Source organism: Melozone crissalis, unplaced genomic scaffold, assembly GCF_028551555.1.
Source record: "Melozone crissalis strain CALT ecotype California unplaced genomic scaffold, PUWL_Pcris_2 ptg000018l_1, whole genome shotgun sequence".
Classification (NCBI taxonomy): domain Eukaryota; kingdom Metazoa; phylum Chordata; class Aves; order Passeriformes; family Passerellidae; genus Melozone; species Melozone crissalis.
In genome coordinates, this window is record NW_026535796.1 from 470,385 (window position 1) to 482,240 (window position 11,856).

The 11,856-nt window shown below is 46.2% G+C and overlaps 1 protein-coding gene across 1 annotated transcript; it reads right to left on the bottom strand.

Annotated features, from left to right (window-relative positions):
* Positions 1–2,966: 2,966 nt before the first annotated feature.
* On the bottom strand, positions 2,967–10,555 carry DHCR7 (7-dehydrocholesterol reductase). The gene is made up of 8 exons (XM_054275628.1): positions 10,423–10,555; positions 9,353–9,456; positions 8,273–8,495; positions 7,646–7,736; positions 6,769–6,982; positions 6,099–6,303; positions 5,725–5,856; positions 2,967–5,273 (listed from the first exon to the last, which is right to left on the bottom strand). The coding sequence occupies exons 2-8, from the start codon at positions 9,448–9,450 to the stop codon at positions 4,809–4,811; spliced, it is 1,428 nt and encodes a 475-aa protein (XP_054131603.1). The 5' UTR covers positions 9,451–9,456; positions 10,423–10,555; the 3' UTR covers positions 2,967–4,808.
* Positions 10,556–11,856: the final 1,301 nt, after the last annotated feature.

Consider the following 11,856-nt stretch of genomic DNA (forward strand, 5'->3'; position numbering starts at 1 on the left):
CAAGCTGCCGCCAGTGCCAAATCGGGCTGGTTTGAAAGCGCCAAGTGGCTCCTACAATCTGCCATCTGGAATCGAGGCTTGTGAGATTTGTTTGATGGGAAAAGGGCCGGATCTGCATTTTGGGGTTCTCTTGCCCGGAGTGGCCAGCTGGCTCCTGGAATTCCACAATACACGGGAGGCTTCCCAGACCCAAGATGGCACCACCGGTAACTCGGGTTGGTATGACAGTGCCAAGTGGCTCCTGCAGCCTTCCATCAGGAACCAGGACAGGTGAGTTTTGTTTGCCAGGGATAAGGGCCGAGGTTTGTGTTCAGTCGCCTGAGTGAGGCGCCAAGGCCCTGAGTGTCTGACTGGCTCCTGAAATTCTGCAATACGCAGGATGGTTCCCAGACCCAAGCTGGCACCAGTGCCAACTCGGGCTGGCTCGACAGTGCTGAATGGCTCCTGCAATCTGCTATCAAGTACCGGGGCACTCACGTTTTTTTTTGCCAGGGTAAAGAGCCGAGCTCTGCGTTCGGGGACTTGTGGTTGGGAGCAGCCGGTTGGCTCCTGGAATTTTGCAACACACAGTATGCTTCCCAGACCCAAGCTGGCACCAGTGCTTACTCGGGCTGGTTTTACAGTGCCAAGTGGTTCTTGCAATCGGCCATCAAGGACCGGGGATGGTTTTTGCCGTCGGCAAACTATTTACAGACGTGAACGGAACGGGATAGTCCGAATCAGTATCGTGAGCTGTTTATTTCACACATCAGTCTCAGTACATTGTTAGGACAATGGAGACAGCATGTTTACAGCCCGCTGATTCAAATGGAATGCCAAGGAAATGTCACGTTACAGGGTAGTATAAAGGCTTCTCACTCTAGGTTTCAGCCAATCACACATAGAGCAAAACATATTGACAATAATTCTATCCAATCATATGAAACACACGTAATGGTAGTTAACACAATAGGGAGTTATTTTCTAACACAATGGCTCGTTTATGAGAGACAGAGCACAGAGACTCATTCATACTAACCTTCTAAAGATATATATTAAATAAACTTGTTGCAACCTTTAAGGGCACATCACAGGGGCTTATTGTTCTACTTCTCACGTCTGCTCTACTGCTTAGAAAACATTTTGCTGTATTAGCAATGTTCAAAAATCTGCTGTCTGAGGCCTGTCTTTTTTACCACTTTCTCAAAACCCTCTAATTTTATGAATCCCAACTATGGTGAGTTTAGTTTGCAGGGGAAAAGAGCTGTGGTTTGTGTTCGGGGCCTATGACTGAGAGTGGCCGGCTGGATCCTGAAATTCTGACATACACAGGATGCTTCCCAGACCCAAGCTGGCACAAGTGCCACGTCAGGCTCGTTTAGCAGTGTCAGGTGGCTCCTGCAATCCGCCATCAAGAACCGGGGCAGGCAAGGTGTTTTTGCCAGGGAAAAGAGGCAAGGTTTATGTTGGGGACCTGTGGCTGGGAGTGGCTGTCTGGCTCCTGAAATTCCGCAATATGCAGGATGGTTCCCAGACCCAAGCTGGAACTACTGGTAACTTGGGTGGTTTGACAGTGCCAAGTGGATCCTGCAATCTGCAATGATGAACCGGGCCAGGTGACCATTGTTTGCCAGGGAAAAGAGCCGAGGTTCATTTTTGGGGGCCTGTGGCCGGAGTGGCCGACTGGCTCCTGAAATTCCACAATACGCAGGATGTTTCCAAGACCCAAGCTGGCAGCACTGGTAACTCAGGCTGGTTTGACAGTGCCAAGTGGCTCCTGCAATCTGCCACCTGGAACCGAGGCTTGTGAGTTTTCTTTGCTGGGAAAAGGGTTGAATTTTCTTTTTTGTGTCCTCTTGCCTGGAGTGGCCGGATGGCTCCTGAAATTCTGCAATAGGCAGGATGGTTCCCAGACCCAAGCTGGCACCAGTTCGAAGTCCGGCTGGTTTGACAGTGCCAAGTAGCTTCTGCAATCTACCAGCAGGAACCGGGGTAGCTGGGTTTTGTTGGCCATGGAAATGAGCTGAGGATTTTGTTTGGGGGACTGTGGCCGGGTGTGGCCGGCTGGCTCATGAAATTCAGCAATACGCGAGATGGTTCCCAGACCCAAGCTGGCACCAGTGCCAACTCGGGCTGGTTTGACAGTGCCAAGTGGATCCTGTAATCTGCCATCAAGGACCGGGGGAGGTGAATTTTGTTTGCCAGGCGTAAGGGCCAAGGGTTGTGTTCAGTGGCCTTTGGCCAGGAGTAGCCAGCTGGCTCGTGAAATTCCGTAATATGCAGTATGGTTCCCAGACCCAAGCTGGCATCAATTGCAACTTGGGCTGGTTTGACAGTGTCAAGTGGCTCCTGCAATCTGCCGTGAAGGACCGGGGCCGGTGAGTTCAGTTTGCCAGGGAAAAGGGCTGAGGTTTGTGTTTTCGTGCCTGAGGCCAGGAGTTGCCGTCTGGCTCTCGAACATCCACATTGCGCAGGACGCTTCCCAGACCCAAGCCGGCACCAGTGCCAACTGAGGTTGGGTTTACAGTGCCAAGTTGCTCCTGCCATCTGCCATCAGCGAGCTGGGCAGGTGAGTTTTGTTTGTCAGGGACAATGGCCTGCGTTTTTTTCTGGAGGCCTGTGGCCCAACGTAGCCAGCTGGCTCCTGAATTTCCACGATACGCAGGATGCCTCCCTGACCCAAGCTGGCACCTGCTAGAAATCGGGCTTCATTGACAGCACCAAGTATCTCCTGCAATCTGCCATCAGGTACCTGGACTGGTTGAGTTTTGTTTCCCAGGGAAAAGGGGTGGCTTTTTGTTTTGGGCCTGTGGCCTGGAGTGGCCGGCTGGCTCCTCAAATTCCGCATTGCGCAGGATGCTTCAAAGCCCTGAGCGGGCATCACTTGGAACTGGTGCTGGTTTGACAGTGCCATGTGTGTCCTGTAATCTGCCATCAGAAACCTGGGTGGTGAGTTTTGCTTGCCCGGGAAAGTGGCTAGCATTTGTGTCTGGGGGCCTGTGGCCTGGAGTGGCTGGCTGGCTCCTGAAATTCCGCAATGTGCAAGATGCTTCCCAGACCTACGCTGGCACCACTTGCAAGTTGGGCAGGTTTGACGGGGCCAAGTAGCTCTTGCAATCTGCCATGAGGAACCGGGGATAGTGAGTTTTGTTTCCCAGGGAAAAGTGGTGGCTTTGGAATTTGGGCGCCTGTTGCCCAGAGTGGCCTGCTGGCTCCTAAAATTCCGTATTGCGCAGGATGCGCAGAAGTTCAGGGTGGCGGCCATCTCCAGAAATTCATCACGGCACACATGCTTCCCACACTCAAACTGCCACTATTGCATTTGTGCTGCTCCCAGATGAAAGCAGGAATGATGAGTCTGACTCCATGTTCTCAGGCGGTTAATTTGTTATTTTAAGACACTATATTATATTAATGGATACTACACTAAACTATACTAAATAATGTGGAAAGGATATTTACAGAAGGCTAAAAAGGTAATAATGAAAAGTCGTGACTCTCTCCAATCTCAACACAGCTTTTCACGGATTCGCCACTGAGTGAAAACACTCACACCAGAAACCAATGAAGCAATCACCTATGGGTAAACAATCTCAAACACATTCCACATGATCTAAAGACATCAGAAACAAATGAAGTAATTATTGTTTTCCTATTTCTCTGAGGGTTCTCAGCTTCCTTGGAGAAAATCATGGGTGAAGGGATTTTTCAGAGAATGTGAATGCCACACATCCCCATACAGCTCCTTGCTCCCTCCTTCACAGTAGCATGGGGGAGGGAATCAGGAAAGGGAAAGAACTCACAGGTTGAGATAAACATGGTTTAATAGGTTAAGGAAAAACTGCGCACAAAAAAAGCAAAATAGGGGATCTATTCCACACTTGCCACCTGCAGGTAGATGTTCAGCCATCTTCAAGAAAGCACGGCTCCATGACACGTAATTGTGACTTGAAATGACAAATACCATCACTCCTGACATCCCCCACTCCTTCTTCCTCCAGCTTTATGTGCTGAGCACGATATCATATGGCCTGGGATATTCCTTGGGTCAGCTGTCCTGCCTGCGTCCCCTCCCAGCTCCTTGTACTCACTCAGACCACTCCGTGGTGGGTGGGGGTGAGATGCAAAAAAAGCCTTGATGCTGTGTAAACACTGCTCAGGATAATACCCCTGTGTTATCAACATTGTCTCAGCTCAAATTCAAAACTATGCCCATAGCAGCTATTAGGAAAAAAAAGTAACTCTACTCCAGCCCAAGGACGCTCAGCTCAGTAGTTTCACAAAGTCTGGTTTCAGTAGCAAAATAAAATTCAGTTGGTCATGTTCTATATTGTCAGGTGCTGAAAATTGCACTAATTTATGACAGTTTTCACTTTTGTTTTAGATTATAACAGTTATTTCGGAACAGCTTCTTCAGTATTTCCACTGTTCATGTCTTGACAAGCAATCAACAATCAAACCGCCTTTGCAGCTGTTCTCAATTGTAGGTTCTGATGGCCACAAGCAGCTGCATCAGAAAACCTCTTTCCTAAAGAGGTGACAGAACTCTTTTCTTCTCTCCTGAATTACTGCAAACTGCTTCCAGAACCCTGCTACCACCAAGGGTAAGGCTACCTCCCAGCTTTGGGATTTCTCAGGAGTCTCAATACATAGCATCTTTTCTTAAACTCCAAGTTAATTTGGGAATGGAGTGATTCAGAGGGGTATTCCAATTACAAGAGTCTTCTAAAAAAATGGTGCAGTTCAGTGCCTCACTTCACTTACTTTAAACATGGTATGCCTGTACGTTTCTTCTTTTTTCTTTCCCCTGCATCCTGCATATTTTAGCCTTAAAACACCCCGGGTAGGAGCCGGTAGCGCACTACAGCAGTGTAGCACTTCCAGTCCTTCCCATACTTGCTGCTACAGCGGTGCTCGTCCCTGATGCAGCGGTGAGTGAGCAGGATGGTCATGTAAATGATGTAGAAGTAAGGCAGCAGGTGCTCAAAGCCACAAGCCAGGCAATAGGCTAGCGAGCCCATCAGGTCTCCTGTGTAGTTGAAATGACGTGCCCAGCCCCAGAATCCCGAGGTCATCAGCTTGCTGTAGTACTTGGTGCCATCCACTGACATGTAGGAGCAATCAATGTACTCTGGCTTCTTCCCCCAGATCCTGCAGTTGCCATTGGTGCGACGGAACAGGTCCTTCTGGTGGTTGGTCATTCTGAAGATGTAATAACCCAGCAAGCCCAACATCAAGACCCCCATGGCATAATCTGTGCGTAGCTGGACGGGATGGTAAACCAAGTACAGACCCTGGGGAGCACAAAAAACAATCAGCTATTTACTTCCAACAGAGGCTCAGCATGCCAGATCAATTCCTTGAAACAAGAAGAGAGAAGTTGCAAGGATGCAAACTGGACAGAAGGAAAAACCCAAGGAACAAAACACAAACAAACCACCACTAACCATAAGACCCTCAACAAGGAGTAAAAAGAAAGGAGACTGAAACGATTTAGAAAAGTATGCAGACACAATTGTCAATGACAGAAATGAGCAAAAAAGAAGGGCAGGAGAGGAAAAGATGTCAAAGCCATGCCGGGACAGGAAGCCTTCCTACAGGAGAATTGTTACAAAGAATGTTGCAATAATTTCTCAACAGTGGGACTACACAGAAACATTTCAGGAACAATTAAACTTCTAGAAAGAATGTTTCTGGAAAGTTTCACTCCTGTTAGCCCAAAATACACAGTGTACACATTTTTACCTGCAAAGTATAGATGTAAGGCAACCAAACACAGTCTCCCCAGCCCAAATACCATCCAAAATGGTCATGGCAGATATCAATGGTTTTCAAGTACCAGGCTTCATTCCAAAAGAAGTCCAGAACATAAATACCCTGCAACATAATAATTTCACATTAATAACGGAGCATTTTCACCAGTTACCCTGTTTAACAGCATCAGCTTAATGTCTGTTCTGCCTTGTGATATGATCTCAAACTTGAAGTCCCATTGCTGAATGAGCTTGTTTCAGGCCAGGAAAAATGCTTCAGTTTCATTTCCATGGAAGGAGTTTTTTTCTTACTTTCATACTAGCTTATTTCCCAACTTGTTTCTTAATTTCCTCCTCAGAATTTACCTGGAGGACATTGACAAGGATCATGGAGTTTGTCACTTCACCGTGCAGCTCCTGTTGTTTGGCAGCAAAGGAGAGGTTGATAAGAGTCCAGGCCACAATCCCAGGGCGCCCATTGAAGAACAGCTTGAAATCAAACCACTTCCCTATTCGAGGGTTAAATTCAATCCCCATCATGTAGTCATAAAAGAAGTTGCCAGTGATTTTGCTGTAAAAAAAAAAAAATTAGAAATGCACACAGTTATATACAAATACAGCTAACTGCTACTCTGCCTACACAATTCAGATCAAGAATGTAGTGATAACAAAAATCATAAAACCATGTAACGTTGTGCAAGGTAACACAAACTGGCCCGACCAAAGTATTACATTAATAGACCTAAATTGTAGAATTTCAGAGGTGCCTGAGTTTACTCTTGGTAACACTTCTGAACAGTCTAAGTATAACTATTTTTAGGATGGGTGTATCTGTGACATTGAGGCTGCCAGATCCATGGTGTGGAGCAAGAAACATAGGGGATGGTGCTAGTGAAGGAACGAATCACTGCCATACACTGGCTTAGCTCTCTGTGCCAGTGAAATATACTCTGTCATACAATTTATATATCTTATTTCTATTTAACAATTTTAATCTCTGATACCTAGTATTTTCTCACTACTAAAATCCACATACCAGTCTTTTGCATTAGTAGGGAAAAAGTAGCCTTTGATTATTGCAAAGGTGGACACTGCATATCCCAAGATATTGGCACACCACAGGAGAGGAATCCAGTTGTCAAAAATGATGGTAGGTGAGAAGAAGTGGAAGCAATAAGCATTTGCAAACCAAAGCACATGGCTAATGATCCAGGCCTGAAGTCCATTTATTTCATATTTATTCACAACACCTAAAATATGAAGAAAAAATGGAGTGTTAGTGACCCTACATTAATGCAGGTTTTAATTAATATGCACAGAATACACAGAAGCTCAATCAAGTGCTCATTAAATAACCTCTCTCTCCTCATTGCCCAGTTAAATACCTCAAAAGGTATTTAATTTTCTGGAAGTTCCATTAGACTCTGCTGTACCCATCAGGCTTTGTTGTACTGAGTTTTTCTCCTCACAAAACTGAATTTAGACTTTCCCCACAACTGACTAGAATAACAAGCCACCAGTAACAGTTCACATCACACATTTTGTCCAAGTCCCTTGGGTTAATGGAGCTTGAGCAGGTAAAACTATCTTGTCAAATACCAGCAATAGTCCACTGACTATTGCTGGTACTATATTAAGTACCAAAACTATCAACCAGTACTTTTCCATTGCTGGTGTGGTGCCTACCAGATCAAGAGTTTTACTAATTATAAGAGATAGAAATGCTATAACTTATTCTAAAAGATGACCTAGATTGCTTTCTAGTTTTGTTTGAACTGAACATGTGAGGAAGGTGAGAGCATTTATGTCCATGTTTCCTCTGGTTACACATGGGTTATTAAAGACTCTAAGAACAGAAATACTTTAATTTCAGAAGATTACATGGTGTGCATATATTCCAAGGAAGACCTTACCAGCAGGGGTGACAGCACCTTCTTGTACACCTCCCACATATCCAGGCAGAAATTTATGGCAGAAATCAGGAATGGACACATACAAAAACACCTAAAAGAGAGAGAATGCCTTCACACTAAGTACAGACAAGACAAAATCCCTCAAAACACTATCCCTCACATATTAATACCAAATATAACATTTCTCCTAAGTTTCTAGTAAGTATTGGGTAAGACAAAATGGCAATATTTAGCTGTTGTGCTTTTAGGCTAGTAATACATCTAAGCTACTCTACAGCTCTAAAGATGTATTTTATGTAAGGCTGTCATCTTTTTTTGGTGGGGAGGCAGGACAGTTGGTAACTACATTCAGATCCTTGTCCTTTGATTTATTTCTTGTGTATTAATTTAAAACAAATGGATATTGTTGTTATATAGGTGCTTTTTCTTAAAAACCTCATTAAGGAATAAGTCACACAAGGAATATTTTTGTATATTCCCATTTTACTTATTTTCCAAGTACATAACACCTTGGAAATTGTGAAACACCAAAGAGTAAATGCCAGTGCAACCTTTGTGTAAAAGGATTCATCCAACACCTGTGGGAGAAAGCAGACACTGCATCCAGATCATAGCTCGGTAATGTACCTGGAAAGTGACCCAAAGGGAATAAATGGCAGCAGCCCTGTAGGTCAGCATGGGAGTCCTGTTCCAAATGTCAGACAGATGCTTATTCCCAGTCAGCAAGTCCAGGAGTGGATCAGTCAGAGAGCACTGGTACTGGTCACAGGACATGATGAAGTAATACACAATCAGCGGTGCAAATATCAGCAGGAAAAGGATGCTTGCCAAGGAAAACCAGTCCACCTCCCTGTAATCCAAAACAGAGCATTTTGTCTCCCCAGGTTTCAGACAGATGAATTACATCAGACAATTTTTTCAGTGCACCTTCTAGACTTAACTGGATGAAAACTGGAAATGTGTGCTCAAGGCACAGACATGTCTGGGGGTCAAACAGCCATAAAAAGCTCAGCAAGGAACATACTTTGCCACAAACTGCTCTAAAACTATGACAGTTGATCAGAGCAAGAGATTAGACAAAAACTCCCCCCCCAAAACCAGACTTTTACTACACACTTCACGTTTTTTGATGGCAATCATGGCTCTAACTGGTGGAGTATTCAGTTGGAAGTGATAGTGGAATCCCAAGAACATTATGCAAAGCTTGGAAACTTGGAAAAGACAGACCTTGGACAGCCATACGCTGGATTTCCTGTGCCGCTGCTGCTGCTCCCAGCTGCAGTACAATGCCCTAATAATACCTGCCCAACTCTTTGACAGCTGGGACATGAGTCATAAATCTTGCTGCAGCAGGACTTGTCAGCAGGGAAAGCCACAGATACCAGAATGCCTGTTTTCCAAACCTCAGGAAATATTTATTTCCTTGAAAGAATCAGAAACTTGACCAATTTTTATGACTTGCTTTTCTTTTTTGCAAGGAGTGTGTTTTAACCCAAACCGTCTGGAAAACTCTCTGCCTTAAAAAACCTGAAGAACTTTTCTTCAGCACCTGTTGCTACAGCAAAGTACCCATGAGCTTTCTGGAGCAGAGCAACACAAAAAGCTGTTACTAACAGAGGGAAGTTTAAAAGGAATACAGCATCTCTAAGAGTAAGAATGAAGCAATTGGAAATACAAGGACTACTTGGGGTCATCGGCCTCTCTCACCATGCTCTCCCCCACTGGCCTTGAGATGTTTTAGTATCATTTTGCATGTTTCGGTGTTTTCTTTCTTCAGCAAGTTTTTTCTCCTGATGGGCAGCCATGATGTCCTGTAGGAAAGAAAATATGAATCCCATTACTCCAGCTGGTTCTCAATAATTCCTATACCTCTACAAGAGAATCACAAATAAATGTTACTAAAATCTATTACATAGACTGCAGACCACACAAAATTTAGGGGTGGAGGACAGGAAGCAAAAAACTTTCACCAATTAATTCCCTATGAACTTACATTCAGCAAAACCTAATCAAAACACTGATATCAAAGTAATCCATTAAACTTCTCACTAACTGGAAATTTCTTTTAAGATGCACAGATAATAAATCACTTACTACTTACATGTAGATGTAAAAGGAGAAAAAAATGTGCACCACATTGTCCTAAACCTTTGTAACTTAACTGCCTTCTTAAATTTGAGAAATTGTTACTGTTGTAACATTATTGGTAAGGGACCCTGTCAATTAGATACAGAGTCCTTGCTCCATATATGTCATTTACACCATAGAAAACAAGACATAATCCCATCTAAGTAAAAAAATCAGTGGGAATAGAGAATTATTTACTTGGCACCACTCAGCTATCTCTGCGGAACATGCACTGTAGCTTGCTTTCATTCTGATCAAACACTTGTTATGCTAAAGATCATCATCCTATAACTGGCACTATGGACTGACGTCCCAGCTGTACATGTCACATCATGGCAAACCCGATCCACTATCTGATGGATAATTATTCCATTAATCCATTACCCAATTACTCCATTATCTATGGACTGAGCCCGGCCCTACCTTCTGCATCCACCTTCCCCTGGGCAACCTGTTCCCACGACTGACCACAAAAAAACTCTCTCGCATCAAACCCCAATCTCCACTACCTCGCCTTTAGGCCATTTCCTTCAGTCCTCCCCCCGTAGGTTCTTTTCAGAAGCGATGTGAGGCTCGCCGCTTCCCTTTGCCCACACGGCTGCTCCCTTCCAGGCCGGATCCCAGACATGGTAAGGAAGGAACGCACTCACCTGCGGGGCCGGAGCCGCTCTCTCACCGAGGATCACTGACAGGAGATCACTGATCAGGGACAACTGATCGGGCACCACTTTCACTCCGCTCCCCACGACCACCCCGGCTCCGCCTCTGTCCCACCTGCGGCCCCTTCAGGCGCTATCGGCCCCTCCGGGCCCCGCCCCCGCCCCAAGGCCTCAGCCAATCCCCGGCGCGGCCCGCCCATGCAGCGGCTCCCCATTGGTGGCGCGCGCTCGTCCCATGGGCCGAGGGGCGCGAGGGTCGCGGGTCCCGCCCCCTGCCCAGGGACCTGCGCTCCGCCGGGAGCCAGCGCGTATAAACCCCAGCGCACCGAATAAACCCCAGCGCGCCGATAAACCCCGGCGCACCGGATAAACCCCGGCTCGCCGATAAAGGGAGAATGGTGTCCAGGGAAATAGCTTACATCTGCACTTGGGTCACAGCATGGATCCCCTAAGCCAGACTGAGCCGCCTTGAGGAGTTACTAAGTTCTCCACATTGCACTGACCGCTCTGTGCGATTTCCAATGGTCCCGCAGAAAAAGACCTGGGGATGGTGGCCGAGAGCTGCTGAACACGAGCCCAGGTGGCCAAGAAGGACAATGGCATCCTGTCATTGTCAGCAGTAGTGTGGCCAGCAGGACCAGGGCAGTGACCATCCCTGTGTTCTGGGCACTGCTGAGGCCCCACCTTGAATTGTGGGGTCAATTTTGGGCACCGTAATTCAAGACATTGAGCTGCTGGAGTGTGTCCAGAGAAGGGAATGGACCTGGGGGGGAAGGGGGGATGCAGTCTCAGCCTGGAGAAAAGGAGGCTCAAGGAAGGGACCTTTCATTCTACAACTCCCTGAAGAGAGGCTGTAGCCTGTACCCTCTTCTCCCAATTGACAAGCAACAAGTGAAGAGGAAATGGCCTCAAGTTGTGCTAAGGCCTGTTTAGATCACAGATTAAAAAGTTTCTTCATGGAAAGTGTTGGCAGGCATTGGAACAGACTGCCCAGGGTGGTGGTGGAGTCACCATTGCTGGAGGTAAAAGCCGTGTGTGTATGTGGTGGTTGGGGACATGCTTTAGTCCCAAGCTTTAGTGGTGTGCTCGGCAGTGCTGGATTAGTGGTTGGACTCAGTGATCTTACAGGTCTTTTCCAACCTAAATAATTCTGATTCTAGTACAGAAAGAAGGCCGCCCACGTGTAAGGCGGCTCACAGCAGCAAAATATGTCATGAGGGACATAAGAGAGGAGATTGGCTTTTGAAGGCACCCTGAGAGCTGCTGGGATGATGCTGAAATGAGCACAACACCCTGTTCCAGTCACCTTCAGCACCCGAACTCTGAACTCGGTTTGAGGGACACTTCTTAAAAGAAGCTGCAGGGTAAAGAAACGGGCTACGGCTGCATTCTCGTTATCCAGGGCTCTGGGGAGATAAAACTGCG

Coding starts and splice junctions, on each gene's coding strand:
- DHCR7 (XM_054275628.1), bottom strand. CDS start 9,450: ATGGCTGCCCATCAGGAGAAAAAACTTGCTGAAGAAAGAAAACACCGA. Junction 6,304..6,768: donor CCTACTAATGCAAAAGACTG/GTATGTGGATTT, acceptor TTTTTTTTACAG/CAAAATCACTGGCAACTTCT. Junction 5,857..6,098: donor TCCTTGTCAATGTCCTCCAG/GTAAATTCTGAG, acceptor ATTATGTTGCAG/GGTATTTATGTTCTGGACTT.